This window comes from Convolutriloba macropyga, chromosome 3 (assembly GCF_964194025.1).
Source record: "Convolutriloba macropyga chromosome 3, txConMacr16.3, whole genome shotgun sequence".
NCBI lineage: Eukaryota > Metazoa > Xenacoelomorpha > Acoela > Convolutidae > Convolutriloba > Convolutriloba macropyga.
The window spans coordinates 32,176,708-32,194,036 of NC_134470.1; the positions used below are offsets into that span (position 1 = coordinate 32,176,708).

The window sequence follows — 17,329 nt, forward strand, 5'->3', positions numbered from 1 at the left end:
TCGTGAATTGGAATGCTAGAAAATTTTGGCAGCAAAACCACAAATATTATTGTCCTCGATCTCGAAGGTTTCAAACTCAAGTCACTTGGATTCATTATAAAAGAACTCAGTTTGTGTTCCAGTTACAACGATACAATATTTTTCAAACCACCGCTTAAATTCGCTGATTTACCTGCACACGATAGACAAACTGTTATTTGGCTGACCAATAACCTAAACGGTCTTGATTGGGACGAAGGTGATATACCTTAATGTGATTTGAAAACAATCTGTCTGAGTTTCAGTTTCCGATTCAAACGGAAAAACTTTTTTGCCAAAGGCATTGAAAAGTGTGAGCTCCTCAGTAAGCTTTTACAAAAAACTGTTTATAATCTGGAGGATCTAAGTTGTCCCCGAATCTCAGAGATAATATCAGAAGACCAAGTTCCCTCCTGTTATCTTCATTCAAATTTTCGTTCAACAAACGATCAATTATCAAATCACTGCGCGGAACGTAAAGCAAGAATATTCTCACAGTGGACACAAAGTGATGCACAGAGAAGACACGGCAACTTTAACAACTTATCTGTCAGACAACTTGAAGATATTCACTTGCTTGACTCCACTTGACGATCAACCGATTGTAATATTCAATAGAGTTCAGGATCCCTCTCCGCCAATACAGAATAATTTTTCAAGTGATCAACAGAACCGAGCGAACTATCTCAACAATAAGCCAAACACAGCACAACAACCGCGTTACAACCCGCTTTATAGCGCAGCAGCAAAACGTTATTTTGCAACCATTACTTTTTCTCCCGACGAGCTAGACAGCTTTAGGGCTTTCCTGCCCGTGATAGATAATTTCTATCACTTCCAACTGTACGTAAAAAATAAACAGAGAGCTCGAGAACATCGGAATCAGTTCAATTATGGCTATGAACAAAACAAACCAGAAGCCTATGCAGTCCCCCAACGAGCAGCGAATCCCACGTTGGAAGCAATGGGCGGACAAAAAAGTTCCTAAATTTAGATTGAAAAAAACACCACCAGAACTTGAGCTGTCACTTAATGAGATGCCGAATGAGTTGCGGTTATATGTCTTGGAGCACCCCGAAGTTGAAAAAGTCTTCAATCAACCATCGTTCGAGGAAAATGACTCATCAACCGTTTGTTATAAACTAGAGATAAAAAGTCATATTAAAGGTTTCAATTTATTTGAGTTCTGGTACATGAAACAGTTGCCCAGTGAATAATTCAAAGAATTAACATTTTATATCATCCTTGTTTCAATTCACTTTTCACTTAATTATTTTTCTCCAATGAATCAAAGAGACGAGGCTGACGCCGGTATCAGTAATTTAGTCTTCGATGTAAACAACAAGGAGAGGCCCCCATGGCGTTGTTGTTCAAATTCAACAGTGCCAAGGTCCGAAGTATTATTTTTTGTTCAAGTGAGTATCATTGTCTTAATGATCATTCTTTGCTTCTCTATGCTCTTTCTATTATCAGAAAGCTGTGAAGAGAAATCAATTTGGATTGCTCTCTTATCGAGTTTAGTTGGTTACGTTTTACCTAATCCTAAACTATGAACAAAGTTATTCTTACACATGACATGTCTTTCATGTCAATTGTAGGACCAAGTGGTTGTGGTAAAACGGAACTCTTGTTTCGAATGCTAAAAGGTTCGACCTTTTATCCACGTTTTGAAAAAATTTATTATTTTTACAAAGAGTTCCAACCACTTTTCAAAGATATGCAACGAGTTATACCAGGGATTGAGTTTCTAAAATACTCAGGCTTTGATATAACAAAAAAACTATCGCATTGTCTGCTTATCTATGACGATTCATGTGAAGAAATCTTCAACGATAAAGAATTTGTAAAAATAGCTACCTCAGGACGTCATCGCAAATTACATGTTATATACGTCAAGCATAATTTGTTCCATCAAAGCAAATGGTCCAGAACCATTGATCTGAATACAACACACATAATATTATTCAAGTCGCTTCGTGACATTCAACAAATTGAATATCTTGGAAAACAGTTGAATTGTCTCCAACTGATAAAAGAAGCATACAAACTAGCAACTGCGGAGCCCTTTGGACATTTGATGATTGATCTCGACCCAAAAACTAGCCAGGGTTTACGTTTTTCATCGCAACTAATTGGACCGGCTCCTTCTATTTTTTACATTTCGTCCCCTGAAGCAGTCATTACAACAATTACAAATGAAAAAGAAACATTTGCTTATGCTCAAGCAATGGGTAAATAAGAGGAATGAGAACACAGCTCAAATAGGAATATTACATCAGGGCGATTTCATTTGGTTCTTGAGTGACTGTGTGATGAACGTACTCTCTGGAGTTGTACCGATCAATAAAGTTGAATTAAAAAAAATCGAGAAACCACTACGTAAACTTGCAGACAGGAGAGTTGAAAAAAGTGAGAGAATCAAAATTTTTCGATCAGATTCTGGAATCCGTCTAATTAAACTGATTGCGTTACCTTGTATTGCTTTTCTGGAGCAAAATGCACACTGAAGAGTTTGTGCTAATTCCTCGTCAAATGTATGCGAATGAACAACCTCAAATTGCTCAACTTCTCAACAATAAAACTGTCCGAGAGAAAGCAAAACAAATATCACTGTTGCAAAGAAGCAAGTCTCCACAAGCACCTTCTACCACGCAACAAGACACGCAACAGCAGACCGATAATATTTTGGAGAATGTCAAAGATGAGTTGAATGAGACTAGAGATGACAAAACTGATACAAAATTTTCCAGGGAGCGTGTTTTGAGAGATATTAAACACCTTGACAGAAAAAAGTTTGAAAAAGCGAGCATAATATTGGAAAAAATATTAGAGTCAGAATCTCTATCGCTGGATCAGACATCAAGACTAGTGGTTAATAAGTCAAGCACTGGAATTCTTGTCGCAGATTTTCTTTACGATCTACAACAAACAACCTCTAAACTTTCACTTGAACATTACAAAGTCCTGACTTTTCTAGATATCAGTTCACAATTAACTTGTAATACATACGCAAAAAAATTTCTTGCCTTATCACTAAACGAAAAGATACAGTTGTTTGAGGATGAACCAGAAAACGAAGAATCAAGAGTCTCGAGAACAGAAGAATCAAAAGCTTCTGGCGACGATGAAGGAAGCTTTGAAGATGCAAAAGACGAAATCCAACCGTCTAGCTCGTGGACAAATTACTTCCTCTCACGTTAAACAATTGAACAAATTATACACAAAAGGTAGTGCAGCTTTTGGTAGCATTGCTAACTTGAAGAAAGCCAGTGGTTTACTACGATCCAAAGTGGTTCAATACCTTCAGTCGAAAGCTCCATACACAAAATACAGACAATTCAGAAAAACTTTTCCGAGACTAAAAGCTGTTGCATACAGAATAAACGAAATCTGGTCTGTCGATGTGGCGTATATGGATAAAATTGCCCAACACAACAATGGAGTCAAATATTTACTGGTGGCTGTTGATGTTTTATCGCGATACCTTAGAGTGCACCCAATAAAGGCTTTATATGCAAAAGACGTTGTTGAAGCGTTCAAAAAAATGATCGAACAGAAAAAACCAGAAAGGGTTTGGACAGACAAGGGATCCGAGTTTAAAGGTGAATTCAAAAAATTTTGTGAAAAGAAGGAGATTCATTTATATACAACCGAAAACGAAACCAAGTCGGCATTTGCTGAGAGGAATATTCGATCGCTCAAAAACATTATTCACAAATACCTGGAGGAAAATTGGACTTGGACTTATATTAAGCAATTGCCCCAGTTTGTAAATACTATAAACACTCGTGTTAATCGTGTTACCCAACTTGAACCAAATAAAACTTTCAAAAAACATGAACCGTTTCTAATATCCCTAGCAATTAGCACAAAAAAGTACAAGCCAAAATACGAAGAAGGAGACCTGGTTCGGATTGCAAAGCCAGACGAAATATTTAGGAAAGGTTATAAACAAAATTACACAGACGAAGTCTTCACAGTATTCAAGGTTGCTACCCTTAGTCCCCCAACATACAACCTTATAGACGCAAACAACGTTATAATTGAAGGTAAATTTTATGAACCAGAATTAGTCCAAGTGAACGTTCTTCCTGTCAAAGATTAAACATGAGTATTCATAGAGAATTTACTATTGATTTGATATCGAATGCATCAATGGGAATTTTTACCAGTAATACTATGACCAAGTTTCGAAATCAACTCGCTCAACCATTACAGTTAGATGGAGATTGGCAAGTTGCCCTTGCTTCAATATCATTTCCCTCAAACATCAATAATGTAAACTCAGCCGAAATAGTTGCGTATGTCAGTTCTGGCGCTGAACTTGATGCTTCACATAACCGAACCGGACAACTTCGAAGAATTCGCAAAGGTATATACAACAGTTCAGAAGAGCTTCTGAAAGAAATTTTTCGAATCGCTCAATTGAAAAACTTTGACTATGATTTTGACACTGTAACGCAAAAGTTAGTTTTGAAATTTGGACCTAACGAAGGTTTGTCATTTGAAGATGAAGAAGTACCCAGTATTCTTGGTTTTAAAGGAATAAGAGATATTTCGAATCATGGTTTCATTCACATTGGTTACAAGTCAGAAAAAGCAGGCAACTCTTTGAACAGACATGTTGGAGAATTTCCAGTTGATATCACTTGCGGATAACAGTTAATATTTGTATACATTGATATAATTGAACATCAGAACGTTGGTGATGTGAGAGCTCCAGTAATAAAAATCATTGAGTCTGAAAGACGTTTGAGAAACGGTAGCATAAACACAGTGATACCCATACACCACAAGTCCTACACAAATTTGGATTACAAGCCAATATTATCAAACAACATTCAGAACATACAAGTAGAGTTGAGAAACGAAACTGGAAAACTAATTCCTTTTACTGGAACCGGAAAAGTTATAGTCAGTTTAAAATTTCAAAAAATTATTTAATATGGAGGCATACTACAGCAATCAAGCATCTCAATCAAAGCCGCATTTTTCCGGACATTACAGACAAAGAGGCAGTGGTTTTGGAGCGCTTGCTGCAGGTATTGGAAGAGTTGCTCTGCCATTAGCACGCAAATTTCTCTGGCCCGCAGCAAAAAAGATTGGTCGTGATTTATTGGTTCAAGGAGCACCGGAGTTAGTAGAAGTTGCAACCAAAAGAAAGTCAGCAAAACAAGCACCGAAAAGTACAGTAGCCAAAACAGCTCGCAAACAAATAGGTGGATCTCTTCAATCACGTATTGCATCAGGTCGTAAAATAATTAGACGAAAAAGACGACAATACACGAGACCTCGTTCAAACCAAAGACGAAAAATCTCAACCAGAAGAATCATTTCTCGAAAACCCCGTCCAAAAAGGAGTCGTCTGGATTTTTTCTCGCGAGTGAAAAATGCGAACTAATATTGTGATACCATCTGAAGCTACTCACAGTTCTCTAGACTTATTTGAAAAACAACCTTTGCTGGTAACATTTGATCAATCATTCGAGCAAAAAACAGGACCGCTTTATTCGCCGTCAGGATCATCATTGGAATTTGAAGTTGTTGGTGATCGCAACAATTTTATTGACTTACAAAAAATTTACCTGGAGATCAAGTGTCGAATACTTCAAACAGATGGAACGGATTTGCGCTTCACAGCTGGTGACGCTAATGCCAGTGATCTTCCATATTTTGCTGATAATATCCTTCATTCACTTTTCGCCGACTGTACTGTTTCTGCAAATGATATCAAAATTTCAACAGCTAATGGACACTATGCACACAAAAGTTTCATAGAAACTGAATTCTCTCATGGGACAGACGCAAAGAAAACCTGGCTGAAATGTCAGGGTTACGAGTATGAAGAAAACCCCGGCACTATTCCAGCAGCAATATCAGATATAAGAAAAAGAACAGTGCGACAATCCGCACGCATAACATTATATGGAAAGTTGGCGGTTGATTTCTTTTCATGTGAGAAACATTTGGTTAGTGGAGTTACGTTACGCATTTCAATGAGAAGATCCCAAGATGACTTTGCCGTCATCAGCGAAGACGCAGCGAAACACTACAAGGTTAAAATAGATGAGGCTAATTTATTTGTCAGGAAGATGACGGTGTCAGATAATGTTGTAGGTGCAATTGAGAAGACATTATTGAAAACTCCGGCAATTTACCGATACAATGAAGTAATTACCAAAACATTCTTGGCTACAACAGGCCAACAAAGCTGGAAACATGAGGATATTTTCACTAAAGAGCCAATCAGAAGAGTCATTGTTGCATTATGCGTTGGTACAGCATTCATCGGTACCAACACCGCTAATCCATTCCTTTATCAAAAATTTGGTTTAAGAGAGATAACCATTTATCGAAATGGTTTTGCAACGGCTGGAACTCCAATGTCAACAACTGACAACAAGAGGTTGTACTACAATTCAATGAGTGCATTAGGTTATGTAGAAAATGGCCATGGAATACCTCTGAGTGAGTTCGCAAACCATTATATAATGGTATTTGATCTGACCAGCACTCAAGAGGCAACTCATGACTTTATTCATCCAGAGCTCACAAATTCATCATTGTCTGTCGAACTCAAGTTCGATGCAGCGTTAGCTCATAACGTTGAAATATTTTTTCTTGGGGAAAAAGCATCTACGATCTACATTGACTCTGCAAGAAACGCATCTAAAAACGCTCTTCCCATGATCACATACTAATGGAGGAAGATCAAATTCATCTTCAAGTGAAAAAGTGTAAACACCTCAAATTCAAATTCAGAGGGGTTTATGCCGCTGATAATTATCCTCTGAACTTGCAAACCAACACATTTATTATTGTTAATGCATCACGATCCAACTCTATTGGAACCCACTGGGTAGTGCTAGCTAAACGATATGCATACCCAATAATATATTTTGCGGATCCACTGGCTCTACCCTTGACTACCTACAAGGATATTTTCAACCGTTTACAACAGTGTAAAGACTTGGAGATAATGATGGATATCATGGAACATAGAAGAGACATTCAGTCTCCACTGCAATCCTCAGACTCCCAGCTTTGTGGTTTATTTTGCATATATATTGTTCATTAATTTTATAGTGAGAAATTTCCATTTATACCTGATGTAAATGAATTAGAGTTGCTAGCTTTTGTAAAACATATGAAGTAAAAGTTAATTTAATTTTGAAACAACAACACCATTTTTTGAATATCAATTTTTACAAAATTGAAAGTTTATGAAAGAGTTTGAGGTTTCTCTCACAAAACTTCCGTGGCCACTAAGCAGAATATCCATTATCTGATAAAGAGTTGACGAGTGTTCACCTAGCATAAGCTGGCAAAATCGTTTCATAGTTACATCAGGGACTGTAGAAGAACGTTTGTTGGCCGTCAAAGTACTAATAGATTTCACTGTTGCCTCACTCAAGGGTGCTGGAAGTTGTTTCTGGTTCTTGGTAACTGAAGACGAAGAAGTTGATTTTGAAAGGTATTCAACAGCAACATGTAGTCGTGAAATTATTGCACCACGTTTAACAAAGTCTTTTTGCGTAGGCTGAATAAGTAATTTGAAACAGTTAACCAGACACGGTATCACCGCAGGTACATAAAGAGAATCGAATATGTTATCATCTTGCGAACCAAATTCATACATAACATGATAATGATTGGAGCCAAATGTACAACCTTCGATAACTGTTGCAGATGAATGATAACCATATGCATAATTTTTAATTGTTGTGTTTTCAAATTTTGGTTCCGTCTCACAAATATTGTACTTGAAACGTTTTTGAAATTTCTTGAAATATTCAGGACTGTTCTCATACATCGCCTCAACCATAACGAACAAACAAGAAAAAGCTAATAAACTAAATATGAAAGCATAAACAATGACAGGAAGCAAAAGGTATAATAGAAATTATTCCGATTCCTCATTGACTGTTACAGATGTTTTTGGTATCTTCTTCTGGCGCTGAGTTGGTGTTTTGCCGGCCCGTTTTGCTGGACGCTTCGAGTCATCGGTTGAATCCGGTTTTAGAAGTGAGTCGATCAACCCAACTGGTTGATCAAGCATTTGATCTAGTTTTTCTTTGTTCTGACATAGCAAACGAAACTCTCGCGCTGAAAGTGTAATTTTTTGATTGAAATCCCAGTCGACCTGTTCACTATCACGTTTGAACAATTTCAAGGATAAATAGGTGCCAGTGGTATGATAAGTCTTAACAGCAGCCCTAACAAGCCGTTTTTGATTGAGTGAGAGATCCAAATGAAAGTCGCTGTACTCAGCATCCTTAGACAAAACATTACCCATAATGATGCATATATTGAGACAAACTGTATCAAAGTAATCTGAAATGATAAATGACTAATACATTACTGTTTGTCGGAATGTAAACAATTTCAAACCTCACGCCAACATGTCTAGACAAGATAACAGCTGAACAAACAAATCCCCCCTCCCTACGCGTGTAAACAAATTTATACTCCTTTATATTAGCTATGACTTTTATACGAAATATGAAATTCAAAAGATCGGAAAAAATATACCCTGCTGAATCAAGACCCTATCAATGTCACAATTGTCCAAGGCAATTTAAAAATTTCTATTCACTAATGCAACATCGCCGGGCCAAGCATTATAAAGGCCATAGCAGAAAACAGTTTTACAAGTCCCGACCTTTAAATCTAAAAACTGACAAGTTTTCGTTAGCAATGGATAAATTAGCTCGCCTCCTAGAGTCTATTTATATTTCTAGAGAGCAACCCAATTCAACTTAGGTCATTATGACATAATTCTATTTATAGACATGACGGCATAATGATGAAATGATTAAGTCAAATAAACAAATCAGTCCGCAACAATTTTTTCAATCTTTCCGCCATTGTTCTTTCTTGTTGTTCAATATAATTTTGTGAAAATTCTTTAGTTCTTTGACACATTATTACATTACTGCAAGTCTTTTGTTGCTTAACTTTCTTCTTGAATTTGCTTTCATCCTGCTTTTCCTTTCCATTCCATAACACATAAAAGCAAGTTTTCATTTCTCTTGTTATTAGAATTGGTTCTAGACTCGGTGCTGTTCTAGGTCTTTATAAAATTTTCCTTACAAAGAAAAACTGTGTGCTTTGTTACCGTTTAAATCCGTAAAATCAGAACAAAAACATCTCAATTGTTTATCCATCACCTGCAATATGGCTGCTGAAAATTTAGAAATTGCAAAGACAAGTGAGCGAGGCACTCGAACCCTTGTGCGAATGTGTCACAACTTCAAAAATATTGTCCTTGTAAAGGAAAGCTTTGATGATAAGACAGAATTATGGCACACAAAAAACAGCTTTATTGTTCCAGTTAATTACATTGAACCAATACTTGAATACACAAAACAAAACGATTTATTTCATCTTACAAAAACGCCAGAAAAATCACCAAGACAAGAAGAGTCTCCATATGCTCATCGATATTATGGATGTATTACTCCTATTCAAACAAAAAAGCAGGATGTGAAAAAATTGGCAAAGCGAACAAGAAAACTTTTTGCAGACTACGATCATGACTGCATTGAAATTTGGGAGAATCAATTGGGGCAGCTAGAAGAAGTTGAGCAAATATCTGGTTTTTGGAATTTTGATCAGTCGCCAAGTGAAGAAAGAAAAACCCCGGAAAGCCTCCCGTTGCTTGCCAACAATTTTTCTGATGATGTCAGCATCGATGAAACACCTCCATTGAGCCAATGTTATGCCCCCGTCAAGAAAGTCATCAAGTTATCTCGACTCTAAAATACAACAAAACTCATTAAACTCATTGTACATATTGTATTTGTTGCTTTTCACAATGTTTGAGCATGATAATTTTGTTAACATCTCGAAACCAGTTCTTAATTAAACTTTAACTAAAGATTCATCTTAGCACTAGACAAATATTGTGAGACAGAATTAAGCGATGCTGAAAATTTCAGACATTGGACAAACAAGTGTGCGAAACAATGTTTTAAACAAATAAGCGAAAGTGGACTGGGTTGAAATAAACCCAGCTAAAGCTTGGATTGTAGTGAAATCACAGTAAACAATCAATAAACACTTTTCTATCAGATAGTCGTACACCGTACCAAAATTAGGGTAAACAAATAAGAAGTAAAACTGCGAACTCAATATCACCTGTTTTAAACAAACAAAAAGTAGAAAAACCGTTCAGCATATAAATCTATGTGTTGTTTACACAACAGTCTGCACGGTGTGTCCCCCCTCTACTGCTGTTTGCGGAGCAATAGCTTTCTGTTGCAAAAGTAAACAAAAAAGACGCGCACTCTGATTGGATGAAACAAGTTTAAATTACAGCTTGCCCGACAATAAAACTCTTACATTTGCTTTTTGCCTTAACCTGAAATTCACTTGATTAAAAAACTTCAACTCTTTCCATTTCCTTATCATAATTTTATAAGTCTTTTTTTTGCGTTCCTATTCTTTCTGCCTTTCTCCTGTTCATAATGAACGCTGAAACGTGTACAATTTGTCAGAAAAAACTCGTAGATAAGCGCAGCCTCAGACGACATATGCAAACAGTTCATAAACAATACGTCCAAACCAACCGATTCGTTTGCGATGAATGTGCGTTTGCTCACGAAAAAGTTATCGAACTCGAAACGCATATGATACAACAACACAACACAAAACATCCCCGCTATTGTCTCTACTGCAACAAGTTCTATGTAGACAACCTCAAGTACATGGAGCATATGAACAAAAACCATGGACTTCCAGTATGGAACGCTGATCTGGAAAACAACCCAAGTTCTGGAATTCTTCCGTCCGAGCAAGCTTTCGGTGGTGTCTTGAAAACCTACGACATACCAGTGGGGGAACAGGAAATAGATCTGCTAAGTTTTATGCGGAGCAAACAGGACGAGATTGAAAATGTTGTTCAACTGAACACGCAAAAAAGTGCACAAAAACTTCAATTCAAAGCATTGGTGCAATTAACAAAACCAACAAGTGATGAAACCGTTGATAGTCAACCCGATCGAATTCAGATATATATCAATTCAAAAAATGCAGCGCGTTGACTTCACCGGATTGAGTAAATCATGCTTTGCTGGAATGATTGAGCAAATGCTCCTCTCACTGAACAACTTCGCATCTCATGGGAGCGGGTGGACGGTAGATAGAATTGAGAATGTCGAACTGCGATTTGTCAAGTCAAAACCAATTAGTGCCTCTTCCTATCTAGCTCTCCCAACTGAGTTGGCTAGAAGTCAATACTTGCTCAACATTCGCAACAGACATGATGAAAAATGTTTCCTATACTGCTATACTGCACAATATCACAACAAAATTGGACCCAAATTGATACCGGACAACGCCTCCTGGAGACAAAAAACAAATCCAATAATGTATGGTCCAGAAAATCCCGAAGCAAAGCAACCAATTGGTGAATTCATGATGCCAATGGCCTTTCACCAATTGAAAAAATTGAACAGCTAAACCAGGTACGCGTTAACGTATTTCGGCACTCAAACAAAAAATTGATTCCTTTCCGCATATCAAACAATCAAAATTTCGAATTCAACCTGGACTTACTCTTGCTAAGTGATGGTTCAATGCATCATTATGTGCTGATCACAAATATCAAAGGACTAATTCACCAGTACATTCAGAAAAAACAGCGTTTGGACAACCATTTGTGTCGAAACTGTTTTCATATTAGCACTTCAATCGAACGACATGAGAGACATGAAGAAATATGCCACCAAAACACACGAGCAATTATTAAAATGCCAAAAGCAGGACAGCAAAAATTTGAATTTAAAAATAATCAAGCACGTTGGTTTGCACCTATAGTCGGATTTTTTGATCTGGAGTCTATAATTGAACCCGTTATTGGCAGCAGCAGCAGCAACACACAAAGCTCGAGCACTACTAGAGCGCCAGAAGAACACAAGCCATGCAGCTATGCTTTGCTTTTTGTGGCCTTGAATGAAACGAAACCATTCTTTTTCGATCTGAATTGTGGGCCGAATGTCATGATTGAATTTGTCAAGTCGCTGGAGAAAATTGCCAAGAGCATTTATGATGTTAAACAACAATACAAAAATTTTTCCGGTGAACCATCAATACCAAAAAGAGAAGCTACTTTGTGTTGGATTTGCGAAAACGAATTGAATACAAGTCCACAAGATCCCACAGTACTAGATCACTGTCACTTCACAGGAAAATTTTTGGGATGGGCACACTCGCAGTGTAATTTAAAACGTAGAAACCCTAAATTTTACTCCACTGTTTGCCCACAATTTGACAAACTATGACCTTCATCACGTAGTACTTGCACTACAGAGCCTGAATGAGAAAAATACAATTTCTGTGGTACCAAGCACAAGTGAGAAATTCATCTCGTTGCAAATTGGAGTGCATATAAAAGCAACACAGAACAAAAAGGGCGTTTGGACAAACCAGTATGAATACATAAGACTACTGGACTCCTTCAAGTTCATGAATGCTTCTCTTGACAAACTGGTACAGAACCTGCCCCCGGATCAGTTCAGCTTGCTTGAACAACATTTTCAAGAGTGACCCACATCGTCGGTAAACCTGTTGAAACAAAAAGGCTCGTTCCCTTATTGCTACGTTGACAGTTTTGAAAAACTTCAAGAGACACAGCTTCCCCCTCGTGACAAATGGACCAACAGTTTACAGCAATATGAAGTCACAGTGAGTGAAGATGAGTACAAGCGAGCGCTCCAGGTATTCAATTTATTTTCATGTCAAAATATTGGTGAATACTACAACTTGTACTTGAAAACTGATGTGTTCCTACTCGCCGCAGTTGTTCTTTGCTTTCGACAAGTTTGCTATGACACCTACGGACTGGATTGCTGTCAGTATTACACTGCATCAAATTTGTCGGGCGACGCAATGCTCAAAATTTGCGATCCCCATTTACATCTTCTAACTGAGAGGGAACACCTTGATATGGTTGAGAACCTTATAAGAGGAGGCGTGAGCTCGGTGTACAGTAAGCGTCTTTGTCGCGCAAATAACAAATTTCTTCCTGATTACAAACCAAAAAACATTTCTTCGTTCATCATTATGATAGACGCTAACAATCTATACGGAGGAATCATGGAAAAATTCCCACTGCCACTATGTGAATTTGAACTGTTCGACAAGAGTGAGTGGACCGACGATAATGCTCAGGAAATTCTTCATCGAATTTTAAATACACCAGATGATGACCCAGTAGGATACATACTTGAAGTAGAGCTAAGCTATCCCGACAGCCTACATGATCTTCACTCTGACTTTCCCTTGGCACCCACAAAAGAAGCTATTGATGAATGTTGGCTCAGTGAATACCAAAGCGACTTGTTGGCCGATATGCAAATTAAAAAACCCCCGCAGGTAAAAAAGGTCATCCAGACGCTTTTCGATAAACAAAATTATACACTGCACTACCAAACCTTGAAACTCTATGTTGAACTAGGATTGGTAGTAACCAAGCTTCATCGAGTGTTATCATTCAAACAAGAAAAGTGGCTGGCGCCATACGTGAAACTAAATACCGAAAAAAGAAAGCAGGCAAATAATAAGTTTGAGGAAGATTTCTACAAATTAATGGTAAACTCATCATTCGGGAAAACTTGCGAGGGAAAACGAAACAGAATGAAAGTGAAATTGACGCGCACTGAAGAAGAAACACTCAAATGGACAGACAAGCCCGAGTACCAGTCATCAAAAATTATCAGTGAAGATCTGGTCACTGTATGCCTTCAACAATCAGAAATACTGTGGGACAAACCAACCATCGTCGGTGCTTGTATACTGGATTTGGCTAAGAAATTCATGTTTGAGTTTCACTACAAAGTTATGAAGAAGAACTTTGATTGCAATTTGCTTTATTCAGACACAGACTCCTTCGTATTTGAAGTGCGCTCAAGAGATTTCTTTGCAGAAATACAGAAGAAAGAACAGGTTGCAGATCAATTTGATTTTTCAAACTTCCCTCCTGAGCACCCGCTCTACAGCAGGGACAATGCACGAGTTACTCTTAAATTCAAAGACGAGATGGGAAGCCGGCCAATTGCTGAGTTTTGTGGACTCAAGCCAAAGCTGTATTCAATCAAGCTCACTGAAGGCAAGTCTTTTTCACTAGCCCCCCTTTCACTCTACAAACACAAGTAATCAAAACAACAGGCATATGCAAAACGTTCTAGCAAACCAAGTTTTTTTTGGGATATGGAAAAAACGGGATAAATTTGAAATAAACCAAGTTTTTTTTTTCAGGTTGCACCAAACAGTCAGCCAAAGGGGTCACAAAAGATGCACGGCGCAGCATGACCCATGAATTATACAAGCAAACTCTTTTGGGCGGCGAGGTTGTGCGTCTTCTCAACACCCGAATAGCCTCTAGCAACCACAGGCTTCACACAATAGTTGTCAACAAGAAATAATTGTCGGGCTATGATGATAAAAGATTCATATTAAGTGACCAAGTATCAACGTTGCCCTATGGACACAACTCATTGAGAGAGGACATGTTTTAAAAAGCAATATTAGATGAGCCGGATTGGGGTTCGCTTGATGCAAGCCAAAACGAGCAGGAAAGCACGCAGCAGGCGCGGGATAGCTCGCAGCAGGCGCGGGATAAGTCGCAGCAGGCGCAGGGTAGCACGCAGCAGGCGCAGGATAGCTCGCAGCAGGCGCAGGATAGCTCGCAGCAGGTGCAGGATAGCACGCAGCAGGCGCAGGGTAGCACGCAGCAGGCGCAGGGTAGCACGCAGCATGCACAGCAAAGGCGCAAACAGAACCAGCAGCAGAAAAATAAGCAGCCAAAGCAACAACCAACAACAACCATTCCACAAACAAGCACCATTCACAACTCAAGTTTCAACTCCCCAGACCCAGGTTTTTATCAACGTGATTATAGTGAAGATGAATTAGAAGAAAACTTGGTAGATTTTGACAAAATGTCAGAGTTATCGGACAGTGGGTCTTCTACAGACCCAGCTTGCGATGGTTTTATTTTGGACCAAGCAATTGAATCGGATAACGCAAGTATTTCAGAATCAAGTCACTTTGCCAGCACCGAAAAGCAAAAAGAGAAAGCAGAACGCAAAAAAAGGAGCGGCGAAAAAACCAAGAGCTCGCATTATAGACTATTCATCAACTGATGAAGATTAAACTCAGTGATTTGTGTATGCATTTTCACAGACTAACTAAGTTTTTTACCATTAAAAAGCCCGCGAACAGAATTTTACAAAAGTAAGCACCAATTGATATCAAATTTTTAGAGTTTTTGTTGAAGTGCTGGCTGAACGTCCAGTCCCTCTTGTATTCCACAAATTGTTATTAAAACCTGTAGCTAGTAACAACTCCCGCAGTAAAAAGTTCCTCTCAAGAATCCAGTAGCAGTTATTTCAAGTCTCAATCAAAAATCCTCCACCCCAAAACAAAACTCCCTCAACGTTCGCTGCGAACCACTAGCTCGATTGCTAGAAGCTGCTTGATCCCCACTTCAATATATTGCAAAGCCGATCTCAAAAGTTTGCGACCAGAACTTCTACGGCGAGCTCAACCTCCAGAGTTCACAGTCTTTCATTTGAATTTTGGATTTTTGATTTTGACTCGAAACAAACTGCCAACGGATTACCCAAAAGGTACTTTGGCCTTTTCTCAGCTCATTTCAGAAGTTTACATAGAGATTATTTTCAATTAAATAGAAAGATTACAATTCAGTACAAACAAGACACATCGAAAATAAAAGATTTGTACATTGTTTAATGAAACGTATAAACCCAAAAAAAAAGTTCGCGGGCTTGGCTTAATTGTTTATTTACTTTGTAATTTTTGTCGTTAAACTTTTTTGAGAAACCAGAAAAAGTTGTGTATGTGATTTACTAATCCTTTCAACAATGTTTGAGTCAAATAAACTGACTGATTCTGTTGTAATTTCTATTCAAAAGTTGGTTTAAAAATACACAGGACCCGAATTTTTTTCAAAAGCTCATACCCTTTATCCGGTTCATTGATATGATAAGTTAAAAAGCAGAAAAACAACCGGATAGAGCAGATAGTTCCTTCCCGTACTCAGGTCCTGTAAAAAAATTCTTACTTAGTTGTTGCGAAGGTAGATGAGAAGCTCTCCGTTATTGAACTGAATTACAACCCTGCCCTCTACCTGGAACTTTTCGGGAACTTCACACTTCCCACAGTGACATAGGTTGAGATCAATAAAACCTTTGTTCAGGCACTCTTTGATTGGTCGGAGCACAAACTCTAAATAGGTTATCAAAACTTTTTTCAAGTTACACAGTCTTTTTAGACAAGTTGCCTTTTTCTATGATTTGTATAACAGTAGTTCTTCTTTCTATGTCTACAGGTCGTATGTTATAATTCAAAACAAATTTCTGCAAAACACATCATTGGAATGGATAATCTTATTGCTTACTTTTTTTGTTCTCAGTTTTTGGCATTACTTCTGTTATGTTTCTTCAATTAACGTCCAGCTGGAACAATGCTTTTCACAAAAATAACTGACAAAACGCAGAAAAAAATGCTCTCGAACGACTAGTAGGAGATCTAACACGCAATCTTATTTAGAACTTATCGTTCTCGACGATTTTGCCATTTTCGTTTTCACCTAGAATATTTTCAAAATGTTGTTTAAAACCCCCATTACCTTATTGTCAAATCCCTGGTGATTTTGCTAAAAAAAATTCGCAAACGGAAAAGATCATAAAAATTTTAGTTGAAAACTTGATTAATTATATCTCTTACTAGTTTCATTGCCCGTTTCTACCATCAGTTCTTTCCTTTATAGTGTCGTTGGCAAATGTTTTTTCCGTTGCTTCCGTTCTGCCAGAGGAGTTTGTTTTACTGGTAGTTCAATTGTTTTCAACTTACACGAATGAAAAATTGGCGAGTTATTTTCAAATTTATTCAAAAACTATAAAATGAATTTTTTACGAGTATTTATGTTCAAGCAGTGTAATTGTTAGCAATATTTCCCTCCATTCACTCCTAATGTTGTACTCATCCCCCCAACTAGGATGATAACTTTGAACCAACCGTTTATTTGTATCCCTCTATTTTATACCTCTATATCCCCCCCGACAAATTCGTATTACACTCCATTATTTTTTTTAAAACCTTGATGGGGTGCTATAGGTTTTCTGACCCCTAGTGATGGGATGGGAGGGACTCAAATATAGATATTCATTCCTTTTTCCAAACTACACTTTTGAGTTGAGACCCGCCAATTTTTTTGTAAGTTTTAATTCAGAAGTTGTCACGGTTGCCCTTGCTCTTCACAACGATGACGATTAAAAAACAAATT

The 17,329-nt window shown here is 37.8% G+C and overlaps 1 protein-coding gene across 1 annotated transcript; it reads left to right on the forward strand.

The window, feature by feature from the left end:
• The first annotated feature begins 11,097 nt into the window (after positions 1–11,097).
• On the forward strand, positions 11,098–14,444 carry LOC142336608 (uncharacterized). Its single transcript, XM_075385518.1, has 4 exons — positions 11,098–11,428; positions 12,647–13,009; positions 13,091–14,128; positions 14,278–14,444. The coding sequence occupies exons 1-4, from the start codon at positions 11,098–11,100 to the stop codon at positions 14,442–14,444; spliced, it is 1,899 nt and encodes a 632-aa protein (XP_075241633.1).
• The last annotated feature ends 2,885 nt before the right edge of the window (positions 14,445–17,329 follow it).

Excerpts from the sequence above, each read along its gene's own strand:
- LOC142336608 (XM_075385518.1), top strand. The coding sequence starts at position 11,098 with ATGATTGAGCAAATGCTCCTCTCACTGAACAACTTCGCATCTCATGGG. Across the intron at positions 11,429-12,646 it reads CGAAGCAAAGCAACCAATTG|AGACACAGCTTCCCCCTCGT; the intron begins GTGAATTCATGA and ends AAAAACTTCAAG. Across the intron at positions 13,010-13,090 it reads AGGCGTGAGCTCGGTGTACA|ACGCTAACAATCTATACGGA; the intron begins GTAAGCGTCTTT and ends TCATTATGATAG.